The sequence below is a fragment of the Anser anser genome (genome assembly GCF_964211835.1).
Source record: "Anser anser genome assembly, chromosome: 2".
Classification (NCBI taxonomy): Eukaryota; Metazoa; Chordata; class Aves; order Anseriformes; family Anatidae; genus Anser; species Anser anser.
The window spans coordinates 162016802-162043630 of NC_139721.1; the positions used below are offsets into that span (position 1 = coordinate 162016802).

The following is a 26829-nucleotide window of genomic DNA, read 5'->3' on the forward strand; positions in this document are numbered from 1 at the left end:
GCATCAGACGCCCGCTCGCTGCCCTTCTCGGGTGCCTGGGCACCCTCGGGCCATCGGCAGGTGTGAGAAACTAAGTTGTTTTTGCAGTAGAGAACTAATTTTCTGTATTCCGAGGTAGTTGTGTAGTCATAACAAGGAGAAATGCCAAGTAGATAAGTGGACAGTAGAAGGCCTCACTGTTCCAAAATAAGGCAGAAGCTTGAGAATAAACAGGATGAGCAGTGTGGGAACAGTAGAACGAAGATCACAAGTTCTCAAAACATAAGAAAGGGGAACAAAAAGGGAAAAGGGAGAAATTAAAGGGTTGAAGAAAAAGATATTGAACATATATGGTACAGAGGAGCGTCGAGCAGCTTGTGAACCTGTAGTACTCAGCTAATGAGGAAACGGGGGGGGTGATCAGGTGTCAGGTAATAGGGAATAAAAGGTTATGATGTGTTTATTAAAACGCGCTCCTAATTGGCAGGACGCCCGCCATTGCGATCGTGAATAAAACAGCTTCACAGAAGCTCCTGCCTGGAGAAAATTATTTGAGATTTTACTCACAGGCACAGTACGGCTCCCACCTCGGGCACCCCCCTCGGGCCTAGAGGCGAGTGCCCCCCACAGCTCAGCCGCCCTGCACCGGGCACAGGCCCCAGGGGAGCCCCGGGGGAGCCGGGCTGGGGCTGCCCGAGCTGCGGGGGGGACCTGGGGGACAACACGGGCGAGGCCCCGCGGCGCTGCCCAGGGGAGGAGCGGCCCCGGGCGGGCCGGGCCTAGCGGCGCCCGGTGCAGGCCGCAGCCCGGAGTAGGCCTCAACCGGGTCCCAGGCCCGTTGCCACGGCAACCGCGTCGCCATGACAACACCCCCCCCGCCAGCGAGCCGTCGCCACGGCAACCCCGCCCCGAAGCGGGGTGGGCGGGGCGCGTCGCCATGGGAACGGCGAAGGAAAAGGAGGGGCGGGACTTCCGGGCGGGACCGGAAGCGGCTCGGTGGCGGCGGCCTCGGTTTCCCGTGAGGCTCCGCGCGGGGCCGGCGGCGGCGGCGGCGGCTGTGGGGGGGGGGCGGCGGGGCCCGGCGGGCGCCATGGAGGCCGTGCCCCGCATGCCCATGATCTGGCTGGACCTGAAGGAGGCCGGCGAGTTCGCCTTCAACGCCGCCGTCAAGAAGGTGAGGGCCCGGGGGGGGTACGGGAGGGGTTTGGGGGGGGTACCGAGGGGGTACCGGGGCTGGGCCGCGGCCTCTGAGGGGAGCCCGGGGGCTGGGGGGAGGCTGAGGGCTGGGGGGGGGCTGAGGGCTGAGGGGGGCCCGCCCCGGTGGCGGGGTGAGTCGGCAGGTTTGCGGCCTCCCTCCGGTCCCGGCCTGCCCCGGTGCCGGCCTCCGGGCCCGGTTCCTCCTTGGGCGGGAGCCCTCGGAGGGAGCCCTGAGGACCCTTGGGGAAGCTCTGCCCGGGGCCCGGCGGGAGGCCTCGCCTCGGGAAGGGGAAGGGGAAGGGGGGGGGACGCGTCCCTGTGCGCCGGCGGGGCTGGCGCGGAGCTCCTCGATTTCTCTGGGCGAGGGGCCGCGGAGGCAGGAGCCGGGCCGAGCCCCGCACGGGCCGGGCGCGGTGCCGGAGGCCTGTCCCTGGGCTGCAGGACGCGGGGACCTCGGCCCGGGCCCCTCCCGTCCACCCCCTGCCCGCGGGATGCGGGTGTCCCCCCCCCCCCCCCCCCGCCAGGGCTCACCGTGTTCCTCGGGCTCTCCGTCCCTGCCTGGCCGTTTCTGAGGCCCCGGCGACGTTTGGTCCCGCAAAACGGAGCCCTCAGCCCTCTGCGAGGCTCCCGGCTGGCAGCGGAGGCGGCTCCCCTCTGCCCTTGGGTTTGTTTTTTTTTGGGGGGGGTCAGGACTTGGTTAGGCACCTCCGAACGAGGGGCTCGGCCCCCGGCACCCCGCAGTGCCACCGCCGGAGGAAAATCACCGCTCACAAACCCGATTATTTACCTCCCAGGCTGGGGAAGGGGCTGGGGGGGGGTGGTGGATTTCTCCGGTGCCGGTTTTGGGGCCGCAGAGGAGCCGTGCGGTGACGCCGGGCGGGGCACCGCGGCTGAGTCCGGCCCTGCAGCTGGCTCAGCACCATCCTGCCAGCCCCAGGTGCCTCCCACAGGGATTTGTTCCACGCCCGTACGTGGCGGGAGGTTTTCGATCCGCTCCGGAAAGCCGCCTTCCCCCCGGGTGTTTGTGACGCTCCCTCACACCCCGTGCCCGAGGGTCCCTCCCCAGCCCCCCTGCACTCCCCGAAGGCCGCCGGGAGCTCTCCCCGCAGCCTCCTCTGGCTCTCTGTCCGTCGCGCGGGGCCGGGCCCTCACCTGTGCTTTCCCCCCCCCAAGTTTGTCCTGAAGAACTACGGGGAGAACCCGGAGAACTACAACGAGGAGCTGCGCAAGCTGGAGGTGCTGCGGCAGGTGAGCCCCCTGCGCACAGGGGGGGGCTCAGCCCCAAACAGCCTGCGGGGTGGCTGAGACCCCGCAGCTGGCCACGGGAGCTGCTTCGCAGCCGGCTCCCTGCGGAGCCGCGACGTTTTCCGGCTCCTGCTCCCCTCTCCCTCTCTCTCTTTCCCCCCCCAGAACGCCGTGAACGTCCCCAGGGACTTCGAGGGCTGCAGCACGCTGCGGAAATACTTCGGGCAGCTCCACTACCTGCAGAGCCGGATCCCGATGGGTGCCGAGCAGGAGGCCGCGGTCCCCATCGCGTGGTGAGGGGGGCAGCAGGGGCACGGGGGGGGCCTCTTTGTGCCCCCGTGGCGCGCGCTTTTCCCCGCCGCGCGGAGCTCGGGCGTTCCAACGACCGCTCCTCGTTCGTGGTGCTTTCCGCACGGCTTCCCCTGCCGCTGGGGTGTCCCGGGGAGCTCTAGAAACGACGTCCCGCCCTGGGGGGGTGGCGCTGAGGAGGCCGAGGCAGGGCCAGGAAGCTCACCTGGAGCCGGTGACACCCCCCCTGCCCCCCTTTCTCCTCGCAGGACCGAGATCTTCTCGGGCAAGACGGTGACTCACGAGGACATCAAGTACGAGCAGGCGTGCGTCCTCTACAACCTGGGTGAGGCTCCGGGAGCGCCGCTGCTGCGGCCGGGCACGAGGGACGCCCCTCCTCGCTGCCCTGCTGCGCGGGAGCCCTCCCCGGGGGCAGAAACAAGGGAGGCCGGCTCTGGTTTGTGCCGGAACCTTCTTCCCCCCTTTTCCTCCTGGTCTGGGAGCGTCCGGGTCGGGGTGAGGCTGCGGGTTTAGAGGCTGCGCCCCCGGGGGCCAGCTTTGGGTTGAAGCCGCGGGGTCGCAAACACCCTCCGTGGCGCAGCGACGGCCTCGCTCGGGTTCCTCCCGTCCCCTCAGAGCTGGCATAAAAGCAGCAGACGTCGCCCTCGGTGCCCCCTCGCCCCCCAGCCTTGGGCCGCCGCGGCTCAGCGGGTGCTTTTGTGGACCCAAAGGGGAGGTCGCGCTCAGCCGGTGCGCTGAAAACTGCCCGCCCCCCAGGGCTGCAGCTCGCTTTGCTGGCCGGCGGCGCGCCGAGGGGAGCGGTGAGCCGCGAGAAGCAGCCCGCAGCCGAAACGCGCCTCTAAACCCGGCTCCCTGGAGCGGGCACCAACACGTCTGCGCGCCCGGGGGTGTCGGATGCTTGACGCTTGGCGGGGGGGGGTTGCTGCCAGCCTGGGGGCTTCCCTCTGTCGAGCGGCTTCCGCGCGTGCAGTCCTTCGGCGGAGCTGCGTGCCCGGCACGTGGCCCCCGCTGGCACCGCGCAGGCTCCGCCTGGAGCCGGCCGCCCGCGGGTTTGGGGCGAGACTCCCGCTTTTTGGGGCTTCGGCACCGCGAGCCCGGCGCGGGCGCTGCGCTGAGGCCGCGCTCCTTTCCCCCCGCAGGTGCGCTGCACTCCATGCTGGGCGCCATGGACAAGAGGGTGTCGGAGGAGGTAAGGGGCCCCGAGCAGCCCCTGGGGATCCCCGAAGGGGCTTTGTTTTCCCCCCCCCCGGGGCCAGCAGCCGCACGCCGACGGCGCTCAGGGCCCGGCTGTAGCCCGGCCGTCACGTCGACGCACGCCCCCGAGAGCTTTCTGGGTTCAGAGCTCGGCTTCAGGCCTCCGCAAGCTGCTCCTTGGGGTCCCGGGGGGGGGTCCACGAACGGCGTTTGAGCCCCGCCGAGCTGGGTTTTGTCACCCTGAGCCCGCGGCGCCTCGCCCCCGAGGCCGAGTCCGCCCTCAGGCTCCTCGCAGCCGGGCGGCACGTTCCTGACGCGCCTTCTCCCGTCTGCTCAGGGCATGAAGGTGTCGTGCACCCACTTCCAGTGCGCTGCCGGGGCCTTCACCTACCTGCGGGACCACTTCCCCCACTCGTACAGCGTGGACATGAGCCACCAGATCCTCAACCTCAACATCAACCTCATGCTGGTAGGAAGCCGGCGGGTGCCGGGCAGCTCCTGCGCGTCCCCGGGGCAGCTCCGTGCTCGGCTCGGGAGGCGGGAGGGCTCCGCGCCGCGCCGCCGGGGGCATCCCGGTGGGAAAAAAAGGGCCTGGAACCGCTGGGCCCTGGCGCTGGCTCGGGTTTCCGAGGTAAGGGGACACCCGGTAGCGCCTCCCTCTCCTTCGCAGGGCCAAGCGCAGGAGTGTCTGCTGGAGAAATCCATGCTGGACAACAGGAAGAGCTTCCTCGTGGCCCGGATCAGCGCCCAGGTGAGCTGCTGGAGGTGGGGGGGTCCCCTCCGTGCCCAGCTCCTGCCGGGTGACGCCTGGGGACGAGTCCCCCCCCGCGAGGAGCCACGAGCGGCCCGCGGCTCCCCCGAGCGAGGCGTGAGGGCGGCGTGTTTCCTCAGAGGGCACCCAGTTTTAACCCGCCTCCGGGTTAAAAACGCGTCCCAAAAGGCGTCGGTGGGGCAACCCAAGCCCGGTGTCAGCAAATCTGCCCGTTTCGGGGGCCGCTCTCGCTTCGAAGCGGGTGTCCCCCCCCCTCCCCATCTCCGGGGGCTCTCCAAACACCCGCCCCGCTCCCCGCAGGTGGTGGATTACTACAAGGAGGCCTGCCGGGCGCTGGAGAACTCGGAGACGGCCTCGCTGCTGGGCAAGATCCAGAAGGACTGGAAGAAGCTGGTTCAGATGAAGATCTACTATTTCGCCGCCGTGGCCCACGTAAGGGCTGGGGGGGGGGCTGCGAGGGGGGGAGCACCCCTCGCTCTCGGCCCTGCTCACGGCCAGCGAGTGGGGCTGGGGGGGGCTGAATTTCGTGTCTGAGAGCTCCCCCTCCCGCGGGGAGCTCTGACGCTTGTTCTGTTGCAGCTGCACATGGGAAAACAGGCCGAGGAGCAGCAGAAGTTCGGGGAAAGGGTGAGCGGAGCTGTGCCAACCCCGGGTCGCGCGGGTTGAGGCCCTGCCCCTGGGGTGTCACACCGCTGTGACCTTGGGGGGGGTTGCCACAGCCCCGGGGACGTGGTTGAGAGCGCCCACAACCTCCCACAGGCGCCGGGGGGGTGACGCGCAGGGCGGTGCGTGCAGAGCTCCCGGTGGGGCTCCTCTCTCCTGACCCCCCAGCAGTTCCCGGGGTTCTGGGGGGGGGAGCGGGAAATGGGCGCCTGGGAAGCCGCTGAACAAAGCCGCGGCCCTCGGGGGCTGGTGGTGCTCCGTGCAAGGAAAGAGAGGCGCTTATTTCTGCGCCAGCTCTGGCACCTCTGACAAATCTGGGACTGATTCCTCTTCTCTCCGCAGGTCATCTACTTCCAGAGCGCCCTGGATAAGCTCAACGAGGCTATCAAGCTGGCGAAGGTGCGCTCCTTCTCCCTCTGGCAGCAGGAGTTGTTGTGTTTGGTGTTTTTTTTTTTTTTTTAAGTCTTTGGTCTGTTACTGCTTCTGGGGATCCCCCTTGGGCGCAGTCCTTCCGCCTCCCTGCTCCAGGAGCGGTGCTGAGGGAAACCTCTGTCCCCGCTGTCCCTGCTGAGGAAGGGGATGGTAACAGAAGTGACCTGAGCCCGGAGGGCAGTGCCCCTTCCTGAAGCGGGGACCGAGCCGTTCGGGGTGCCCGTGTGGGGGCCAAAGTCCCTCTGGGACTTCCGACGGCCCAGCCCCAAGGCTCTGGCAGCTCCCCGCTGGGCCAAGGCATGTTGAAAGGCACCTGGAGGCGGGCGCAGCCTCTCCCTTGGGGGGGGGGCGTTTATTTGGGTTTTAATCCTTTGGGAGCACGGCAGCAGCTCCCGAGGGGCCGTGGGTCCGCAGCGCTCGGCCCTGCCTCGGCGCTGGGCTCCTGCAGTGTCCCGCTGCTCCGGCAGCTGAGCGCAGCCCCCGCGACGGGGGTGTGCGTGTGAAAATGTGGGACGCGGGATCTGGGAGTGCCCGAGAAGGCAGATTCTGCCTGGGTTTCTCGCCCAGTAGCTCCGGGGTGCGGAGCCTGAGAGTCTCGGTCCTGTTTCGGGGCCCGAGGAGAGGGCTGGCGAGGCTGCCGCCGGCATCTGGGCAATCCCCCCCCCCCTCCCTCGCCTCCGCTAACTCGCTGCCACCCTCGTTTCTGCAGGGCCAGCCCGAAACCGTCCAGGAAGCCCTGAGGTTCACCATGGACGTGATCGGTGGCAAGTGAGCGTGCAAGGATCACCCCCCGACCCAGACACAGCCGTCCTGCTTCTCTGGGGGGGACAGAAACGCCCAGGGAAGGGCTCGTGGGGCGTGCGGTGCCCTGGAAGTCGCTGCTGGCTCTTCCCGGGGCGATCCCAAGAGGGGGGGGGCAGGCTCAGGGAGCCAGGGCTGGCACCTGCTTGCCGTCGGCCTGATGTCGCCTCTTGTTTCCAGGTACAATTCGGCCAAAAAGGACAACGACTTCATCTACCACGAAGCCGTGCCCGCCTTGGACACCCTGCAGGCCGTGAAAGGTGAGGCTGCGAGCTGCTGACGAGGGGGTGCACGCGCGGGGACCCCCCCACCGCAGCCCGGCGGGGCTTTGTGATGCCCCGCACCCCCTGGGACCTGCCTGGGGTGAGGGCGCTGAGCGGGAGGCCGTGTTTTGGGAACCGAGGAGGTTTGGGACCAGCGGGGGGCGTTTGCGTTCGGACCGCAGGTGCCCCGCTGGTGAAAGCCCTCCCCGTCAACCCCACGGACCCGGCTGTCACCGGCCCCGACATCTTCGCCAAGCTGGTGCCCATGGCTGCCCACGAGGCCTCCTCGCTCTACAGGTGGGTCCCCGGGAACGGCCCCAGGGAGCGGGGCAGAGCTGCCTGCGCAGCCCCGGCACCGAGCTCGGCGAGGAGCCCGTGCCCTAGCTCAGCCTCCCTGCGTCTGACGGGGGTCTGGAGGGGGCCAGCCCAGCCGCGGGGGTTTCCTCGGGGCGCCACCGCCCTCCCGAAACGTCCTCGGGCCGATTCCTGCGGGGCGCGGAGCACCGGCGGTGTAGGGGTGGAGCTTTCCCGAGTCCCGTCCCAGCCCTAAAGGATTTTCTCCGCTCTGTCGTAGCGAGGAGAAGGCCAAGCTGCTGAGAGACGTGATGGCCAAGATCGAAGCCAAGAACGAAGTGCTGGAGTACGTGTGAGGCGCACCCCAAACGGGGGCCCCGGCCTCTTCCCCTCCCCGCTCGAGACCCCGGCGGGAGGTCCCGGTTTGCCCAGCTCCGGGCAGACCTCGGTGACCGGTCCCCAAATTCAGCCTGCGGCTGTCTCCGAGGCCGTGGTGTCCCTCGGGGGGCGGGGGGGCGATGCCGCAAGCGCTCTGCCCCTGGTTTTGGGGTGGGGAGGCGGGGAGCCCGCCCCCGTTTGGCTGGCGGGGGAGCCTCAGCCGCCGCTCAGGGCCTCGTTCCTGCCCGCAGCCAGTTCATGGACTCCATGCAGCTGGACCCCGAGACCGTGGACAACCTGGACATGTACAGCCACATCCCCCCCGTCCTGATGGAGAAGTGCGCCGCGCTCAGCGTGCGCCCCGACACCGTCAAGAACCTCGTCCAGTCCATGCAGGGTAAGGTCACGGGGGGATGTGGGACACCCGTCCGTCTCCTGGCTGGGGCTCGGTGTCGGGAGCGGCCTCTCCAGTCCCAAATTCTCTGCCCTTGTGAAGTTTTTAACCCCAAATCATCCTTGCTGTTGGACGGTCGTGGCGTGCGATGCTTCCCCGCGGGGCTGGACCGGCCGTTGGCCGCTGGCGCTTCAGGGCTGGAGCGGATGGGGGCCGGGGGGCTTGTGGCGGGGACCGGTTCAGCTCTTTCGGCCTCCGTCCCGCCCTCCCAGTGCTCTCCGGGGTCTTCACCGACGTGGAGGCCTCCCTGAAGGAGATCCGAGACCTCCTGGAGGAGGACGAGGCTCAGGAGCGGAAGCTGCGGGAGCTGCTGGGGAAGGGCCCGGCGCCGCAGGGCTCCCCCCCGCCGCCCTCAGCGGGGCTGGCCGAGGTCAGCAAGGAGTGCTCCAAGTACCTGGAGGTGCACGAGAAGGCCAGCTTCACCAACACCGAGCTGCACAAGGCCATGAACCTGCACATCGGCAACCTCCGCCTCCTCAGCGGGCCGCTGGAGCAGGTCCGGGCCGCGCTGCCCTCGCCCGCCTTGACCGAAGGTGAGCCCTGCGGGGGCTGGCTGTCCGGCATCGTGCTCATGCCCCCGGGCTGGTGGGGGCCGCGGGTTCTGCTCCCCCCGTGGTGCCCCTTCAGGGCTCCCGTCAATGCCGGCCGCGCTGTGCCGCCGCCTGGGCAGCGCTGTCACGGCGTCGGCCTGCGGCGTGGTCCGATGCTAGCCAGGGTGGGGGCTTGTCTCCCCCCAAAAAAATGTCCGAACGGCAATCCTGGCGCCTTGGGAGCCTGGCGCGGGGACGGAATGTGTCCGGCAGAGGCCCAGACGTCCCCGCTGGGCTGCTGGGTGTGCTAGGAGGGGCTGCGGGCTGGCCCCCTGCCCTCGGCTCGCGCCCCGCCAGCAGGCTGGGGTTGGGGACGCCGCGCCGGCTCCGTTGCAGCCGCTGAGCGCCCCCCCGCCCCCCCCCCCCAGACGACAAGCAGGTGCTGCAGAACCTGAAGCGGATCCTGGTCAAGGTGCAGGAGATGCGGGACCAGCGCGTGTCCCTGGAGCAGCAGCTGCGCGAGATGATCCAGAAGGACGACATCACCACCTCGCTGGTCACCGCCGACCGCTCCGAGATGAAGGTGGGTGCTCGGGGCTGGGGGGGCCCCTCCGCGTGCCCCCTGTCACAGCCGGCGCCGCGGGGGGTGGCGGTGGCTGCCTGCAGCCCCCCCCCACCCCCTCAGCTCCTCCCTTCTCCCGGCAGAAACTCTTCGAGGAGCAGCTGAAGAAGTACGACCAGATCAAGGTGTACCTGGAGCAGAACCTGGCCGCCCAGGAGAACATCCTGAAGGCGCTGACGGACGCCAACGTCAAATACGCAGCCGTGCGCAAGGCCCTGGCCGAGGTGGAGCACAAGTGAGTGGAGGGGGAGCCGTTCTCACCCGGCGTCCTGCTGCCCGTCCTGCGCGGGTGCCGCGTGCTGGGGGCTCCCGCGGGGCCGGGGGGAACGCGATGACGGCAAGGGCAATGACGGCGCGGGCAGGATGCGACCTCCACGCCGGCTCTCCCTCCCCCGGCTCCCCAGGTGGAACACCACCGTCCAGACCTTGGTGGCCTCCTACGAAGCCTACGAGGACCTGATGAAGAAGTCGCAGGAGGGGAAGGATTTCTACACCGACCTGGAGGGGAAAGCCGCCAAGCTGCTGGAGAAGGCGCGGGCGGCCTGCCAGGCTGCCGAAGCCAACCGGCAGCAGATCCTGGAGAAGTAGGTGGCGGCGCTGGGCCCCTGGCGCTGCGGGACCTGGGGGGGGGGACATGGCACAGGGCTTCGACCCCCCCAGCGAGGCGGGAAGCACCTTTGGGTGCTGGCTGGGAGGGGGGCGGGGCGGGGCTGCGGGGTTTTCACTTCGGTGCCGTGGCTCTGCGAGCCCTCCTGTCCCCGAGGGGGTGGAGGAGAGGTGGGGGGGGTTGGTTCTCAGGGCTGGCAGCCCCCCCCTAACGCCTGCTGCCCCCCCCCACCGGCAGGGAGATGAAGAAGCAGCCGCCCCCCCGCCCCACGGCCCCCAAGCCGGCCCTGCAGAAGAAGCCTCCGGAGCTGGATGCGGGCGGGCCGGAGGCGGCCGAGGTGCCGCAGCTCGGCTCCCTGGGCCTGGCCCAGCTGCCCGAGGAGCTGCGCAGCCTGCCCCCCGACGTGCTGGCCGGGCACCTGGCCCGCCTGCCCCCCTCCACGCTGGCCGCTCTCGCCCTCGACCCGGCCCTGGCAGCCGGGCTGCGCCCCCCCGGACCCCCCCCCGAGTTTTTTTTGCCCCCTGCCAGGCTGGCGAGCGCCCCGCTGCAGCCCGCGCAGCCCTTCGCCCCCGCCCGCTTCCCTGCCCTGCCCGGGCACTACGCCGCCGTGCCTGCCTCTGCCCCGGGAGCCTTTCCCCACGGCAGCGGGGCTCCGGTGCTGCCGGCGCAGCTCCTGCAGCCCTCAGCCCCCCAGGCGGCCGTCCCCCCCCCTCCCCCCCCCAGCTCAGCCCCTTCCTCTGCCCCCCAGCTCTTCCCCGCCGCCCCCCTGGCCCGGGGCGCGGTGCAGCCCGGCTACGTGGGGCCCCACGCGCTGCCCCCGCGCTCGTCCCCGCAGCACGGCCCCGCTGCCTCCTACGGCCTGGGCCAAGCCGGGCTGCCCGCGCCCGGCCCCCTCAGGCCCCCAGCCATGGGGCCGGCCCCCGTGGGTGCCCAGCCGCCACCCATGGGTGGCCCCGAGCAGCAGGGCCCGGCCGCCCGGCCGGCCACCACCACCGTGGACAGCATCCAGGCCCCCATCTCCAGCTGCGCGGCCCCCCCACGGCTCCCCAGCCAGGGCCCCGCCGTGCCCCCCGGTGGTTTTCTGCCCCCCCAGCGCCCGGGCGCCCCCCCCGCCTCCTTCCCCTACGCCCCGGGGGGGCTGCAGCAGCCTTTCGGGCAGCCAGCTCCGTGCCCCTTCCCTCCCGGGCAGCCCCCCCACCCCGCCTTCGCCCCCGCGGCGCAGCTGCAGCCCGGCGTGGAGCTGCCAGCTCGCCCCCAGGGCCTGGGTGGCCCCCAGCAGCAGTTCCCCCCTCCCCAAACCCCCTTCCTGCCCCCCCCTGGGCGCCCCCAGCTCCCGCTGCCCTTCCAGCCCCCGGCCCGGCCCCCGTTGCCCCCCCAGTTTGCCCAGCAGCCCTTCTCCGGCCCCGTGGGGCAGCTGCCCCCCCCAGCCCCTGGCCAGCCCCCGCTGTGCCCCCAGCTCTACGCGCTGCCCGGCCAGGACAAGCTGCCCCCCCACGGGCTCCCCCCGCACACGGGGGCCCTGCCCTTCGCCGGGCCGGTGCCCAGAGCCCCCGGGCAGAGCGTGCCCCCAGCACAGCCCCTGCACCCCACCCTGGGGGGGCTGCAGCCCGTGCCCGCCAGCTCCCCCGCCCTCCCCTTCTGCCCCAGCCCTGCCCCGTGCCCCGCCGCGCCCCCCGGCACCGTGGCCATGGGGCCCCCCCCGCCGCCTTCCCCCGCCAGCCAGTCGGGCCCCCACCACGCCGCCCCTTCTCCCAGCCCGGTCCTGAGCCAGATGCAGGGCCCGGCGGTGGTGCAGGGCCCTCTGGTCCCCTCCCCGGCACCGTCCCCACAGCCGGCCGTGCCCCTGCAGCCCCCGGCTCTGGTGCCCGGCTCCGGTGCCCCCCCACAGAGACCTCCGCCCTCGCTGACCCCCGGCGCGGCCCCGGGCCCCGGCGAGGCCCCCTTCCAGCGGCAGAGCTCCTCCACCGACGACCTCCTGTCCTCCAGCCCCGAGAGCCAGCATGGCGGCTCCAAGGCGGCCGTGGGCCAGCCGCTGCTGCAGCCCACCAAGGCCGACGCCAAGGAGGGCCAGAAGCCCAAGGCCCTGCAGCTCATCGAGAACGATCCCTACGAGAAGCCCGAGCGCGTCCTGCGCCTGCTGGCTGAGCTCGACCGCTTCCGCGGGCTGGTGGAGCGCCTGGAGCGCCCGGCGCCCGGCGGCGGCGGCGCCGTCACCGAGCTGGACGCGGTGTGGAAGGAGCTGCAGGACGCCCAGGAGCGCGACGCCCGGCAGCTCTCCATCGCCATCGCCCGCTGCTACTCCATGAAGAACCGGCACCAGGACATCATGCCCTATGACCGGAACCGCATCGTCCTGCGCTCAGGCAAGGACGACTACATCAACGCCAGCAGGGTGGAGGACCTCTCGCCCTACTGCCCCACCGTCATCGCCACCCAGGCGCCGCTGCTGGGCACCGCCGCCGACTTCTGGCTCATGATCTACGAGCAGAAGGTCTCCGTCGTCGTCATGCTGGTGTCGGAGCAGGAGCTGGACAAGGTAGACCCCCCCAAGCAGGAGCGGAGCGCGGCTGCGGGGCACGCGTGCGCTGGGCTTCCTCACCTCTCGTGGCGCCCATCGCACGCCGAGGTGGGAGACGTGGCCATGCCACGAGGTGCTGCGTGCCCTGAGGGGCCAGGGAGAGCCTGGTGCTGGGCCTTGAGGGGGTGCTGAGCCTTTAAGGGGTGCTGCGGGGCTGCCCCGTGTCTGCTCTGACCCCGTTCCCTCTCCCTCTTCCCCCCCCCCCCAGCAAAAGGTGCTGCGCTACTTCCCGGCGGAGCGGGGCCAGCCCGTGGTGCAGGGCCCCGTCACGCTCGTCCTCACGGGCCTGCGGGCCGCCCCCACGCACGTGGAGCGGATGATCACGCTGCAGTACCGCGACCAGAGCCTCAAGCGCACCGTCGTCCACCTCCAGTTCACCTCCTGGCCCGAGCTGTATGACAGAGGGGTTGGGGGGGGGATTGGGGTGTGGGGGGGGCCTGCTCTGTGTGTTGGGGGGGCAGGGGGAGGTTTTGGCGGAGCGCTGGGGGCTGCGGGGCTCCAGCACTGCCAGGGGGAGGGCGCCGTCCCCTCTGGGGGCGTGAGAGGGGGGGCCCCCTCCTCAGTAAGGGTCCCTTCACCCCCCCAGGGGCCTGCCCGACAGCAAGGGGAGCCTCCTGCGCTTCATCCAGGAGGTGCACGGCCACTACCTGCACCAGCGCCCGCTGCACACCCCCGTCGTCGTGCACTGCAGGTGAGGGGGGTTCTTAACCCAGCGCTGGGACAAGGAAGGGGGGTCCTGGGGGCTGTGGGGTGCCCCCCCGGGCCTGTCACAGCCTCTGGGCGCGCCTGACGTGGCCGCGTCTCCCTCGCAGCTCCGGCGTGGGCCGCACCGGGGCCTTCTGCCTGCTGTACGCGGCCATGCAGGAGGTGGAGGCGGGCAACGGCATCCCCGACCTGGCCCAGCTGGTGAAGCGCCTGCGGCAGCAGCGCAAGCACATGCTCCAGGAGAAGGTAGCGGGGTGGGGGGGGGGGAGGTGTTGGGGTGGCCCCCGCCGGGTGCTGGGGGTGCTCACCCTGCTCTCGCCCCTCCAGCTCCACCTCAAGTTCTGCTACGAGGCCGTCCTGCAGCACGCGGAGCAGGTCCTGCACCGCCACGGCGTGGGCACGCCGCCCGTCCCCAAGCCCCCCAACAGCACCTCCCCCAAGGTGGGAGCAGGGGGGGAGGCTGCGGGCCTGGGTGGGGGGCGGTGGGGGAGGGCCAGCACCCCCCCGGCGCTCACAGGGCTCTCTCCTTGCAGCTCTACTTCCACCAGGACCCCCAGGACCTGGTGCTGGGGGGGGACCTGTCCATCAGCTCCATCCAGGCCACTATCGCCAAGCTCAGCATCAAGCCTGCGGGAGTCGGGGGGGAGATCGGGGGGCCCTGGGGGCCTCATCCTGCCCCTGGGCCTCATCCTGCCCTTGGGCCTCATCCTGTCCCCGGGCCTGATCCTGCCCCGCTGGCGCCATTTCCTGACGGCGCGCTGGATGGCGTGCTGGATGGCAGCGCCGCGCCGCTCCCTGAGCCAATCCCCCCAGCGCCGCCCGTGCCCGAGCCCCCTGCCGAGGCTGAGAGCAGCAACCACGTGGAGGAGAGCCCCAAGCCCCCCGCGGCCGAGCCCCCGGCCCCCCCGGCCTCCGCTCCCTCCTCCTCCTCGCTGGAGCTGCTGGCCTCCCTCACGCCCGAGGCCTTCACCCTGGACGCGTCCCTGAAGGGCAAGCAGCGGATGAACAAGCAGAACTTCCTCCAGGCGCAGACGGGCGAGGGGCTGCGGGGGCCCCGGCCCACCGACGACCCCCTCAGCATGCTCGACCCGCTCTGGACACTCAACAAGAGCTGAGGGGGGGGTGGCACAGCCCCCCCCTCCAGACCCTGCACTACAGCCACGGCCCCCTGCCCCCCCACTGCTGCCTCCCAGGGTGCTGGGGTGGCCCCCGGGGGGGTTGGGGGTGGGCGCAGGGGGGGCCCTGCCTTCCCCCCCCCCCCCCCCCCCCAGCTTTGTACAGGTGTAGCAGCGCCGATCACCTTCTCTCACTCCCTCAGAACTGACTTTTTCAGCTCTTTGCTACTAAAATAAAGGGGTTGCTCTGGCGCTGGGCCCCTGCGGTGCTGGGGTGTGTGTGGGGGGGGGGGGCTGGGCCGTGTCCCCTCCCCGACTTTGTCCCCACAGCCCTGGGGGGGGGGGCGTTTCACCATCAGCACAGCCATGGGGGGGGGGGGTTAGTTCTGTTTAATGGCGGTGTCTCTGCGCACCTTATAAAACACGATCCGGTACAAAAAATGCTGCCGCTGTACAGAGCGAAGCGTACAGCGCGGCTAAGGCCACCCGAGGCACGGCGGGGGCGCGGGGTTTTGGGGGGGGGGGTAGCTGGGCGGCAGCGAGGGCACCCCCCCCGAGCCTCCCTCCCTGCTGCCGCCGCGCTCTGGGCCCCCGCGCGCCGCCTCCACAATCAGCAGGATTCGATTAACGGACATCGGCGTCGTTTACTGGAGCGATGAGCGCGATTGAGCGGCTGGGGCCCGGCTCTGCTCGCAGGCACGGAAGGGAACGGCCCCGTTTCCCCCCCCCCCCCCAATAAGCAAAACTCACGCTCCCCTGCTCGAGCAGGGGGTGGCCGCCGGGCCTCAGCCCCCCTCGCTGGGACCTCACAGCGAGGAATTTCTGGGAGAGCCGCGGGGCCAGGGCCTCCCCGCAGCCCTGGAGCTCTGCCAGGGCGCTTTGGTCCCCCCCCTGCCGCAGGCCGTGCCCCGCTCCCCTGCCCCACGGGTGTTTTCTGTCCCCCTCTGCAGGGAGGCCGGGGCGAGGGCTGGGTGCCCAGGGCCCAACCTGAGAAACGCCTCCCCTGCCCCGGGGACGAGGACGAGGAGGACGAGGAGGAGGAGGAAGGTGCCAACGCTGCAGGTCGGGCGAAGGACAGCGCGAGGAGGGCGGCCCGGGGTGGGGGGGAGGCAGCTCCACTACGGCGGCTTCGTGGCGAGCGCCCCGGTGCCAGCGCTACGGCCTGCAGCTCCCCCGCCCTCCTGCCAGAATAAATAAATATATACAGCACATAAATAAATAGGGCGGGAGCTGCTGCAGCACGGGGCCCACAGGAGGCAGGGCCAGCCCACTGAGGCGGGCGAGGGCCCTGCCCGCGCTCGAAGGCACGTGGGGCTCGCCCGCAGCCGCTCCTGGGCACCGCGCGCCGGGGTGGCCGTGGCAGGGGGCAGGCTCGGAGCAGGCTGGGCCGTGCCACATGCGACGGCCTCCTCCTGCCCCGCTGCGGGCTGCGAGCAGAGCTGGGACCCGTCCGGGACACGGCTTTAACGCAGCAGGCAACGCGCAGACACCCAGCTCCGTGTCACGCTGCAGCACCCGCTGCCATCATTCCTTCTCCCCGCTCAGCTCCGGGGAACCACCCCAACAGCACCGCGTCCCCATTTCCCGCTCCGGCCCCGTGCTCTACAGCTCCTGTCCCAAGCAGGGTGCTGGGAGCAGAGCCTCTGCACCAGCGCGCACAGCCCGGGGCCACGCGCACGCCCCTGCCTCAGAGAGCGCTGAAGACGCAGGGGACGGGGGGAGACGAAGCCGGGCTCGGGCCCTGCGCACTGCTGGGGGACCGGAGTCCAGCTCCTGAGGAGCAAAGGCGACGGAGCTGCTGTCCCCAGCCTGTCGCCCCCGGGGAGCAGCGCTGCGCTGCCCACGCACCACATCCGCCTGTGCTGCCTTCGCCTACGGAAGGGGGCCGGGCGCCAAGCCCGCCTGCCTCGCTGCCCCAGGCTCCAGCACCTGCCCCTCCTCCTCCGCCTCCCTCCTCAGTCCAATTTCTCCAGCACCGAGGGCACGTAGACCAGGCTGAGCTCGCTCCCGAAGTTGCAGACGATGGCGGCGTTCTCCAGCACGAGGATCTGCCGGGCGGGCTGCGACTCGTTGCTCTTCCCCAGGTAGACGGTCTGGAGCAGGTCGCCGTAGCCAATGTCCCAGAAGGAGACGCAGCCCTGGCCGCCCGTCACCAGCAGGTTGTCGGAGATCACGCCCAGGCTGGCGCCGCAGCCCATCTCCTGCGAGGAACGAGAGCGCCCTGAGCACGCCCGGCCACCTTGCCGTGCCCAAAGAGGCTCAGCCCTGGCCCCTCTGCCGGCCCTGCCCATGCACACGGGTGAAAATGGGGCCGGAGCCTCGCAGCCTCAGCAGCGAGGCCCGGCTTCGCCTTGGATCTGGTCTTTTCCGAGCGTTTGCACGTCACGTTTGAGCACCCTCGAGCCTTCCCTGCTACCGACCTGCTGGATGGAATAGAGCTTGATGCCCGAGCTCCGGTCCCAGATGCTGATCACATCGTCCAAGCCGCTGCTGATGACGCAGGACGTGGTGCAGGTGAGCGAGGTGACGTCCCCTCGGTGGGCGTACATGTGGCTGACCTTGCTGCCGGTCAGCACGTCCCACAGGCAGATGGCACCGTCCTGGCCTCCGCTCGCCAGCACCATCGTCTGCAAGCACAGGGGCAGAAGCAGGTCAGGCACCTCGCAGCAGAGCAGGCAGCCCTCCTCCCTGACCGCCCGGCCCCGGGAGGGCGCTGCACACGCAGGCTGATCCCATATGCGTGCGCTGCCGGCGCTCTGGGCACGATCCTGGGCTGCCAAAGCAAAGCGTGGGAGGGAAATCTGAACTGCTGGCTCAGCGTTTTCACTGCTTCCGTACGTGCGTTAGAGCAGGATGCGCTGGGGGTAACGCCAGAGCAGCAAAAACCTACGAGCCGCCTCCAGGAGAAGGTTGGTCCCCAGGCAGGCAGACAGTCACAGGGCGGAGAGTATTTCCTGGGCCAGTTTCAGCCTCATGCTCCTGGCTCTGCCTTCTGAGGCTCACAGGAATGGGGCATTCCCGCTGCAGACAGGACGGGGACAAACCGTGTCCAGGGACTGCTCTGCTTGCAGCGAGCGGGGCAGGAGAGCGATGCCCCAGCTTGCACAGCAGCTGGTGAGCGCGCCGCTGCAGGGGCCAGCGAGCCCTCTGCCCCCTCGGGAAGCGCACCCCAACTTCTCCAAGCACAGACCAGAAGAGGGTCGCAGCTGGGTCCCTTTGGCTAAAATAAATCTCAAATAAAGGCTGTTCTTCCAGCCGGGCCTTACCTGGTCCATGTACACGGCTGTGATGGCTCCTGAGTGGCCCTGCAGCGTGAACAGACAGCACGAGTCTTCGAGCCGGAACACCTGCAGGGCAGAAGGGCAGAGGTGAACGTCCCTCGCGCTCTTGCTAACGAAGCAGCAGCTCTCAGGTCGCCCTTCTCACTGCCATCCCCCCTCACGGCAGCAGGGCAGCGAGCTCACTGCGTGCCGCTGCAGGGGAAGAGGGCGATGCCCGTCAGGCAGCATCAGGGCAGGGGGACAACGTGCATGGCAGAAGGGACAGCTACTGCTGGAAAGGACGAGGGGAAGACAGAGATACCCAGAACCCAGACCTTGCTACTTATGAGGTCGCTCAGCCCTCAGGCAGGAGGATCTCTGCTCTGTTTTGGCAGACACCTTGCGCAGGGCTTTGACCTTACTCCACTGAGGAGCCAGGTCCAGGCAGACAAGTACAGCTGGGAGCTGCAGGAGGGCACTGGACTGGCCTCCACCAACCATCCCCAACACTCCTCTACCTCCCTGCGCGTGGAGGCGTCCCCGCTGCGCCCCCGCAACGTGCAGCGGCCGCGCAGCAAGCCTTACCCTCAGCGTGTGGTCCTGGCTGCCCGTGACCAGGCGTCCGGCTGCGGCCTTCAGCGCCGTGATCGGCTTCTGGTGGGCGCAGGACACGGTGTGGGTGAGCTGACACACGATGATGTCGCTGCTGCTGAACACGGGGGAGGACGGGATGCTGCTTCTGCTCGGGGCTCCTGCGGCAAAACGCAGAGCTGAGCGCTCACGGCAGCAGGACGCAGCCCTGAGCCCCGGGGTAAGTGCCCAGCATCACCCAGAGAGGCCGAATCAGGGATGCCTCGGTGCTGAACTCGGGGAGAACTTGAGCCTGGGTCCCCCAAAGAGCCCCTGCACCGCTCAGCACCCTGACTGACGCCCGCAGTAGCTACAGCTGCTCAAGCAAAGCACCTTTGAGCAAGCTGGTCTGGTGGGAGGGGACCCTGCCCACGGCAGGGGTTGGAACTGGGTGGGCTTTGAGGTCCTGCCAACCCAAACCGTCCTGGGATACACGGAAAAAACAGAGCGAGTGTCTCAAACACCCAGCTCGGCAGCAGCGCTCCCCTTTGTGAATCAGCGCCCTACACCTTTGGCAAGACAGATCCCTGAAGATCTCAAATGAGATCAGATGAAGAACTCAAACGAGCCCCAGCACTGCAAACCAGTTGCCACCGCTGGTATTTTAATTTGTGTGTGTCGTGGCTGTGCCGAAGCCCCGCGCTACCTCCTGGCTGCGTGGGGCTACGTGCTGTGCAAACAAAACCAGACCTTGCTGCGTGAGCAAATAAGTGAGAGGTGGGAGAGGAAAGAGGTGCAGGGAAGAGCTGACACCAGAACGCGTCCCCCACCCTCCAGACTTAGGCACTGGAGAAAACCGGCACTCCAAATGCTCCACAGGGAATTCCCAAATTATTCTTCACTCCTGCACAACATCTGGTTTGGCATCCTGCAGCGCAGGGCTTTTTGGAGCAGAGCACGATCACAAAAAGCTCACGAAGACGGTGCGAGATGCCTGCTTACCTCGGAACAGCAGGTGCTTGAAGGACGTGTGTGTTTCTAGCGAAAAGAAATCTAGAGAGCCATTCAGCCGGGCAGCAACAATCCTGGGGGAGAAATGCACACAGGTGAAGAGCTGCCCTCACAGCGCGAGGAGCCCCAGGACCAAACTATGTCAGCCCCCCTGTGAGGAGCCACTGCTGATGGCAAGGAAGGGGACTCGGAAATTGTGTCGAGCTCAGGCCACAGAATAAACCAGCAGATGGAAAAGCCTCCTGAGTAAGACCAAACAGGTCTGAGCAGAAACCGGTGACCCAAAGGCATCAGCTCTCACAGTTATTCCGGACACTCAGCCACCAGAAAGACCGAATACACACGTATAAAAAAAAGTGGCTGCTGGAACAGCCCCGGAGCGCGGGGCCCAGGACACCTCGCCCCACCACGCTCTGCATGAGGTGGACACGTGGCAGGAAGCTTCCCCGACTTCCCAGCAGAGTCAGGCCACGGCAGCAGAGTGCCAGGGCAGGGATCCCAGCTTACACCGCCACGTTCCCCTCCCCGTGGGGACCACCAGGCACCGACACAACTACCTGTTGTTCAGGAACACAAGCGCCGTGATGCCAGATTGGCTTTCCTCGTTACTGCTGCGGAGGGTGCCCTCGATGGCGTCCCACACCTGAGAGGGGGAAGAGTTCCTGCGTGAGCCCCAGCAGGAGGCCCCCACGCCCTCGCAGCAGTGAAGCCGCGCGGCCGCGGGCCTGCACCGCGCCGCACGCATCCCCTGGCCGCAGGGCAGGCTGCTGTCACCCAGAAGGAAAAATTCTGATTTAGTTTCCAAAAACCAAACTCAAATCGAACTATTTCTGAAAGTTTCTCATTGGAGATGGACATTTCCAATCAAAGCTTGCTTCAAAACCTGTGCCATTCCTGTCGAGTTCCCACTCATCTTATTTTGCGTTGTGGTTGACGAGTAACGCTACCTAATGACGTGGCAGTCTTCAAGCTCCTTCAGCCTTAAAGAGCGCTGCTACTATTTAACACTGAGGCTTTTTTTTCCTTATACTAAGAACCTCCTTTGAAATGAAGTACGTCAACACTGAAGAACAAGAAAAGAAGATGAGCAAAGTACTGATAAAGGAGAATTTCAGTAGTGATAGAGGAGAATTTCTTTCAAGTACTTCAGAAAACCTGTTTTAGGTGGCACTAGGCACTATACCACAATTCCTGTTTTGTTCTAAAAGAGAACTAAGCTGAAGCACCGAGGTGCTCGGTGCAGAAGAGGAATGGGGCCTGTCCTGACCCGTGCCCCTGGCAGCAGCCCCGCAGGGCCACCGCGCACCGCAGGCCCCCAGTGCCGGGCTGGCAGCGGGCCCTGCCCCTTACCTCCAGCTTCCCGTTACTGCGGCCGGCCACGATGAGGTTCCCCTGCAGGTCCAGGCTCCAGACAGAGCTCTCCAAGTCTCCTCCCCAGGAAGGAAGCGGCGATGACTTGTCAAAGCCCGTAAAAGACTCGTCCCCCAGGCTCCTCCTGCGGCTGCTGCAGCCTCCCTCCTCGCTGCCACAGCCCAGGGACCGGGGGCTGCCGGTGCCGCCGCAGAACCCGGCCTGGCCGTGCGGGGCGGGCAGGCCGGCGAAGTTCACGCAGTTCGAGGTGCTGTGCTCTTCGTACACTTTGCCAACCAGGCTGCTGAAGTCGTAACCGGCCTCCTTCTGGCGACCGCCCACAGCCCGGAGCCGCGTCTCCGACTCGGGCACCTTCACCTGCTCGGAGAAGTTGGTGTCGATGAGGGACGTGAGGTCCGGCTGGTCACAGAAGAGGGGAGGCTGGGGCGGGCCGAGCATCCTCTTGAGCTGGTGGCTGTTCTCAAAGGAGTCGTCCAGACTGTTCTTGCCATCCGGGCTGTGATCCCAGCTTTCCTGGTAATCAAAAATGCCGCTGCTGTCCCTTCGCAACCTGGAAGACAGGAACAGGAGGTCAGCGCTCCCGTCTTCACCGAGTCGGAGGGCTTGGGATGGGGACAGGGGTGCCGAGGCAGCAAAGTGCTGGCACGCCACGAAGACAGCAAGAATTAGTGTGCACAAGCGCGGTGGTGGCAGGGATTAAGACTGCCCCAAGGACTGTGGTTGCTGATTTCTTCCAGAGGGGGTTGCGCCGGCTGGCGAGCGACCGCACAGCCAGCACGTACCTCGGTTTGGGAATAACGGTGAGGCAGTCTCCGGTCTGAGCATCCCACACACGGATCTGGCCCACCAGGCAGCAGCTGACGAGCAGCATCCCGTCGCTAGCCAGACATTCGATGTCCTGGGAAGGAAGCAGGAGCACAGCTGAGCACGGAGCACCAGCAGGGCCTCTGGGCTCTCACAATCACCGTGCGCGTGGCTGAGAAACTACACAGACGATAAATTTCACGTCCAAACTACACGGCTGGCCTAGCAACCTCTGGATACTCTGAGAAAAAAGACACGTTGCCTGACGCCCTGGCTGTGCACTAGACTGCCGCAAGCACACCGGACTCCATCTGCCTTCCCCTTCCCTGACAAAGCACAGCCCAAAGAGGCGGAGGATCAGCTGCCTCTGTAGCCCCGGACGATCCAGTGGGAACATACACTGACAGGAGCTGCAGGGACACCCAAAACAAAGGCGAACGCTGCAGTCTGTGAAACAAAAAGGCACTCAGCAGACAAAGGCTCCACAGGGACAGAGGTGCAGCTCATCGGGAAGACGCTGCGCAGCGTGTCCGTTCACGCTCCGTCTGACTGGGGGCTGAGCGCTTTATTTCATTTCACAAGAGGGAGAAGAATCCTTTGCCTCAAGAAAAAACGAGTGAGCTGAGCCGCAGTGCACTTCTGCGGACACCCAGGGATGTTTTTAGCACTGGAAACAATATTTGACAGCTCAAACCTATCCACTAGCTTTTGGGAAAGCAGAAAAAAAAAGAGATGCAGTGGGCATTAAGTATCAGGAACGTAGAGCTACCCCAGCAAGGAAAGCTGGATCTGCCCAGCCTGTAAAGTCAGCAGTTGGCTACAGAGTGGAAGGAATAACAGGGGCTGCAAACAACTCAGAGCAAGTTCCAGGAAGAGATGGGAAAGTCCTACACGTGGCTTCGTGCTACGAGACCCCACAATGTACCCGTACAGCTTTGCCTCTGCCTTTTTCCTCCAAGGCTGCGTTACACCCGGGCTACACAACTAGCCTGTCTTTCATGAGGGCCGTTATTTAAGTAAACTACAGAAAATTAAAGATGTGTGGCACGAGTCACTAAACTGCCGTTCTCACAACGACTGCACCTGTCCAACCTACCATGAGGTGGCCCCTGAGAACCAAGGGGACGATCTCGGTCTCGGGCGGGGAGTAACCGTAGTCATCGCAGGGCAGGTCGCCCCTCTTCCTCCTGCTGTGGGACAGCCCGTTCTGCCCGTAGTTCTTGGGGCAGAACACCTTGTACAGGCAGAAGAGCAGGAGCACCAGGATAATGCCCGAGGCCAGACCCAGCGCGGCCACCCTGTGGGGAGAGAGGCACAAAGAGACCAGAAGGTGAGGTCAAGATCCCATCGCCAGTTCGTGAGCAGCGTTTGAAACACTGCAAACACATGCCAGAAGTCCAAAGTTTTCAGCTGAGAAAAACTTCCAACAAGCTGTAGTGATTTCTGGAGTAGTAAAGGATTTCTTTTTACAGGAAAATGTTTATTTTAACGAGATTTTCAGACTTGTCCATAAGAAGAACACACAGTTAAGACAGAAAAAAAATGCTATGTGGGGATCAGGGTAATATGAAGTGTGTTCAGCACAGCCCAAGGAGAATGCAGATTCAGGTGGCAAGCTGGGAGCTTGTTGCCTCAGTAGGAAAGGAAGTTCTCTGCTTGCACGGGAGATTGATCTAACAGCCAATAAAGCATGGTCGAATCATGGCATTTATTCCCACAGATGAATTTCTATCTGTTTCCCACGGATCCACCCCATGACGTGTGGTGCTAGCAGTAACAGTTTTAGCATCACCGTTAAAATCATCCATCTAAAAATACATCAAAGCTAAACCCTCAATATGCACGACCAGCCGTGCACCGGTCGGTGTATGACGGTGAGCACTTGCACGTGTATCACGTTTCTGCGATACACTTTTTTGTTTTTTTTCCTTTTTCCCCACAAGGAGAAGAGCCAAGCAGCCAAAGAGCAACCTGTGCCTCCAGAGAGCTGGGGCATGGCCGGAAGGCTGTGTCAAGGACTCTTACTTGTACAGGGTGACATCCCGGTGGCCCTGCAGCTTGGATGAGGCTTGGTCAGGCTGAGCGGCAGCACCCAGCTTCTCACTGCTCGAAGCGAGGAAAGGGTGGTAGCGGTTGGCCTCCTGGGGGTGCCGCACTTCTAAGGCCTCTTGTGGGTTCAGGTACAGCGTGACCGGGATGGCTGGAAGGATGCTGATGTATCTGAAGGGACGGAGATCAGAACAGCTTAGGAACAGCAAACACAGAAAGACAAAAACCCCAAACTCAGCTCGACTTCTCACCAGCAGCCAGGACAGGCTGCCAGCAGTGGAGCTACCGATGAGCTCGGATGGGTCACACTGATTTAAGTAAAGATAAAACGATCCGGTCTGGCTTCCTGTACACTGTAGGTCGGAAGATATCACCAAGAAGTTTGTTCAGCTCACGTGTCTCTATTCCTCACACGTACCATCCCCATCACGTACTGACAATCATACATGTCATCGGAGCTTGTCACCTCCAAAAAATACAACCTAGGATGAGGGTAACAAGCGAGGAATACACCCGAGAACACAAAAAAGAAACACAGCCCTTCTTCTCAGAGGAGCAGTCCAGCACAGTTTGGTGGCTCTGCACCCCAGGAGAGCCTGCTTTAATGGGTTGCTCCTCAAGACCCTTCTGGAGTAAGCCGCGTGGAGCACAAATTATCGGACTCGGGAGGATGAAGGGCAGAAAAAAAGACAAACGCTTGGACTCAATCCCACGGGGAATTCAAAGTGCCTGGGGCCCTCGGTGCCGGCCCACTTACCTTTTGGCCAGGGTGATATTGTAGTAGCTGAAGAGGGACGGCCAGTGTCTGAAGGAAAGCTTCCTCCAGATCTCTTCATCCTCCGCTCCCCAGGTAACCTCTGCCTCAGTCCCAAGCTCCGTCTGTCCGTTCCCTTTGCCCTCCGGTCCTTGGGCCCAACTGTGCTGGTTCGTCTCCAGCCTGCTCAGGGAATCCAACCCTGACTTCTGCTCCCGCTGCTGCGTCTGGTTTTCCGACAGCTGCATAGGGTCCGCCGGGAAGACCGAGAGATCGATCTTGGGGTCGCCAGCAGGCAGGACCCCTCCAGGAACAGGCATGGGAGGCAGACCCGCTTCACCCAAGGGGCTCTGTTCGGTGACCTGCGAGGTGAGGTAGGTGCGGAGACCAGCAGGGTCCGTATAGACCAGGATTCCGATCCAGATCACCGTCCCGGCCTACACGAGGAGACAAACCCATTTAGTGCTCGGCCTTTTGCTCGCTGCCCCCACCCCCTCGCCGGCTGGCTGAGCTGATCAGCAGCACCCCAGCGAGGGGAGCACCCTGCCCTCGGCTAGGGTCCTGCTCCAGGCAGACCCTTATCCTTCACGGTGACCAGGAGAGGCTGCACGGCGCGCCCAAAACCTGAGCACCACTTTGTGAGCTCCCCGACCCAGCCTGATAGTGGTGACTGCACTACCATCTACGGGGGACAAGCAGGGGCAGGAACTGGTGTCACTATTACAGTTACACTTGCAAAAGGGAAAGAATTAGTCTCTCATGCAGAGAAATATCTCCGTGCATTCCTTCCATATTGCCTGCAGGGACAAATATGACTTCTGCTCTGTAAATACCTTCTCTTTCCACTCGTACAGTCCTTGAAAATCTGCTTATACAGCGGTATCTCAGAGCAAATAGCAGAAAATTGCCTGCTACCTCCTAAACATCAAGCAGACAGCAAAGCCCTGCAGCTAATGTATGCAGAGGGATGTTCTGAGGGAAGTACTTCTTGTATTATTTACCGTGGGGGGGTGTAAGCCTCGCAGGGGAACAAGGATGTGTGAAAATGTCGAGCTTTTTTTTGATTTTTTTTTTCCCCTGGAAGCCTGTTTGGGTTGGGCCAGCGGGACCCGAGAGAGCAAACACCACGGCGCCTACCATGATGAGCCTCTGGGCCAGCCGCGTCCTGGCGAAGAAGTAGATGACCCGCAGCCGCTTGGGGAGGCGCAGGTTCCTGAAGGACGAGGGCTGCAGGGTGATGGTGTGGGGGGTGGCGGGCCGCAGGGCTGGCTGCCGCTCGTAGCGCTGGGAGCGGCTGACGGCCTTGGCGGGGGGCAGGCAGGCTTCTGCCGGCAGCCGCTTGTTCAGGTCCGCAAGCTGCCGGGAGAGAAGCAGATGTCAGAGAATCAGAGGAAGACGAGGTTGGAAAGGCCCTACAGGATCATCTGGTCCTCCGTTATCTGCTCTCATCTGCTCTTTTACGCGTGCTAAGTCTCAGCTCCCACCTTCACACCTGAGCCAGAAGGGCCCAGCTTCCCTCTGGTGTCCCCTTCTGCACCCAGCTGTGTTTGTGACCCCGTCTCCTTCCATCCATGCCTGTGACCACGTCCCCTTCCAGCCCATTGACCCACAACCTCCGCGTTTCTGTACCTGAGGGTCCCCCATCCCTGCATGTGTGTAACCAACAAGCCCCATCCCAGAGCATTTTTACAGCTCGCTCCTTTTTTTTTCAGAGGGTGGAAATCCCAGGGCGTGCTTCCCTCCGTCCCTCCACGCTCGCAGAGCAGGGCGAGCCAAGGCACGAGGCCGCGTCCCCAGCCCGTCCTTACCTCCATGCGGCGAATGTCAATGGAGAGCACGGTCGTGAAGAAGAACATCTGCAGGAAGAAGTCGGACACCAGGCCGACCACAGCGAAGAGGCAGAACTCCTGCAGGCAGCACACACACACACACAGGTTAGCTACGGCAGCTCAGGGACAGGGGTGAATATCTCCAGTCCAGGAAAAGGGCAGCTCAGCACCCTCCTGCCCGGAGTGAGCGTATTTCACTGACCGGTCCTGTTATCAGGGCTTTGGAATAGTTGAAAGCTTGGTGTTAAAACAGTCCGCGTGAGAACTCAAGAGCACGTTTATTCATGTTCACACTTTTTGTTCTTCTTAGCCACAAAACATCAAAGCACCCCAGGAAAAAACAGCAGAGGGTGCTGTCCCTGTTCCCAAAGCCGTGGCGGGGCTGCCACCAGAGCTCTCAGCCCCCTGCCTGCGTGTGCAAATCGCACGCCCAAAGAGCCCCCAGCAGTGCCGGTTTCCTTCCCTTCACCAATAAACCTCCCCCGATAGGAAACTCCTCCAGGAGCAGGGGGAGCCCAGGGAGTGGGCACAGCCAGTCCTCCTCCCACCGAAGACCACCGAAGCCTCTGTACCCCCCCTGTGCTCACGACTAGTAGCTGCAGCCGTCCCCCAGGGCTCCAGCTAAACCACGGCTGTTTAAATCACACCCTTGGCTAGTGCTTATTTAGTGTTTATTTTTATATATATAGGTAATTTTCAGGCCCCTGGAAGAAAAGCTCCGTGCCCAGCCTCTGAACACCAAGCACACGAGGAGCAGCGTTGGTAAGATGGATCCCGAGCTCCCTGCCATGCTCCGCTTCCCCAGCAGGTGCCACTGCAGAAATGAGGATGACAAGAGGAGCACAACAAGTGAGCCCAGCACCAGGGACGCCCCTCGGAGGTACACATTGCTGCCAGGACCCGTCAGGGCCCAAAAAAGATGCAGTAACACGGGGAGATCGAGCAAACCGAAAGCAGGCACCGGCAGCAACCTCGGGCTAAAGGTGAGATCAAAGAGTCCGGCCCTCGCTTGCAGAACAGCCCTGGCAAATCCCCGCTGGGCC

At 65.6% G+C, this 26829-nt stretch overlaps 2 protein-coding genes across 4 annotated transcripts in view; one reads left to right on the forward strand and one right to left on the reverse strand.

The window, feature by feature from the left end:
* The first annotated feature begins 401 nt into the window (after positions 1–401).
* PTPN23 (protein tyrosine phosphatase non-receptor type 23) lies at positions 402–14390 on the forward strand. The gene is made up of 25 exons (XM_083823232.1): positions 402–1153; positions 2350–2424; positions 2587–2714; positions 2979–3055; positions 3870–3919; positions 4262–4393; positions 4595–4675; positions 4997–5128; positions 5276–5323; positions 5702–5758; positions 6501–6559; positions 6773–6852; positions 7038–7152; positions 7430–7495; positions 7779–7924; positions 8194–8514; positions 8940–9094; positions 9217–9368; positions 9538–9717; positions 9978–12276; positions 12527–12711; positions 12905–13009; positions 13131–13269; positions 13351–13464; positions 13557–14390. The coding sequence occupies exons 1-25, from the start codon at positions 917–919 to the stop codon at positions 14136–14138; spliced, it is 5715 nt and encodes a 1904-aa protein (XP_083679358.1). The 5' UTR covers positions 402–916; the 3' UTR covers positions 14139–14390.
* Positions 14391–14508: 118 nt separating this feature from the next.
* The window catches only part of SCAP (SREBF chaperone), a 57908-nt gene continuing 45587 nt past the window's right edge, over positions 14509–26829 (reverse strand). For all 3 annotated transcript variants that reach the window (XM_083823234.1, XM_083823233.1, XM_083823235.1), the window contains exons 12-24: positions 25766–25864; positions 25095–25313; positions 23961–24394; positions 23180–23374; positions 22251–22452; positions 21133–21248; positions 20330–20900; positions 19537–19622; positions 18971–19053; positions 17984–18150; positions 17405–17485; positions 16559–16765; positions 14509–16339 (exon numbers count right to left, since the gene is read on the reverse strand). In XM_083823234.1, coding sequence (XP_083679360.1) covers positions 16094–16339; positions 16559–16765; positions 17405–17485; positions 17984–18150; positions 18971–19053; positions 19537–19622; positions 20330–20900; positions 21133–21248; positions 22251–22452; positions 23180–23374; positions 23961–24394; positions 25095–25313; positions 25766–25864 — 2706 coding nt within the window. In that variant the 3' untranslated portion in view covers positions 14509–16093. The remainder of the gene's footprint in view (positions 16340–16558; positions 16766–17404; positions 17486–17983; positions 18151–18970; positions 19054–19536; positions 19623–20329; positions 20901–21132; positions 21249–22250; positions 22453–23179; positions 23375–23960; positions 24395–25094; positions 25314–25765; positions 25865–26829) is intronic.

Coding starts and splice junctions, on each gene's coding strand:
- PTPN23 (XM_083823232.1), top strand. CDS start 917: ATGGGAACGGCGAAGGAAAAGGAGGGGCGGGACTTCCGGGCGGGACCG. Junction 5,324..5,701: donor AGCAGAAGTTCGGGGAAAGG/GTGAGCGGAGCT, acceptor TTCTCTCCGCAG/GTCATCTACTTCCAGAGCGC. Junction 13,270..13,350: donor AGCACATGCTCCAGGAGAAG/GTAGCGGGGTGG, acceptor TCGCCCCTCCAG/CTCCACCTCAAGTTCTGCTA.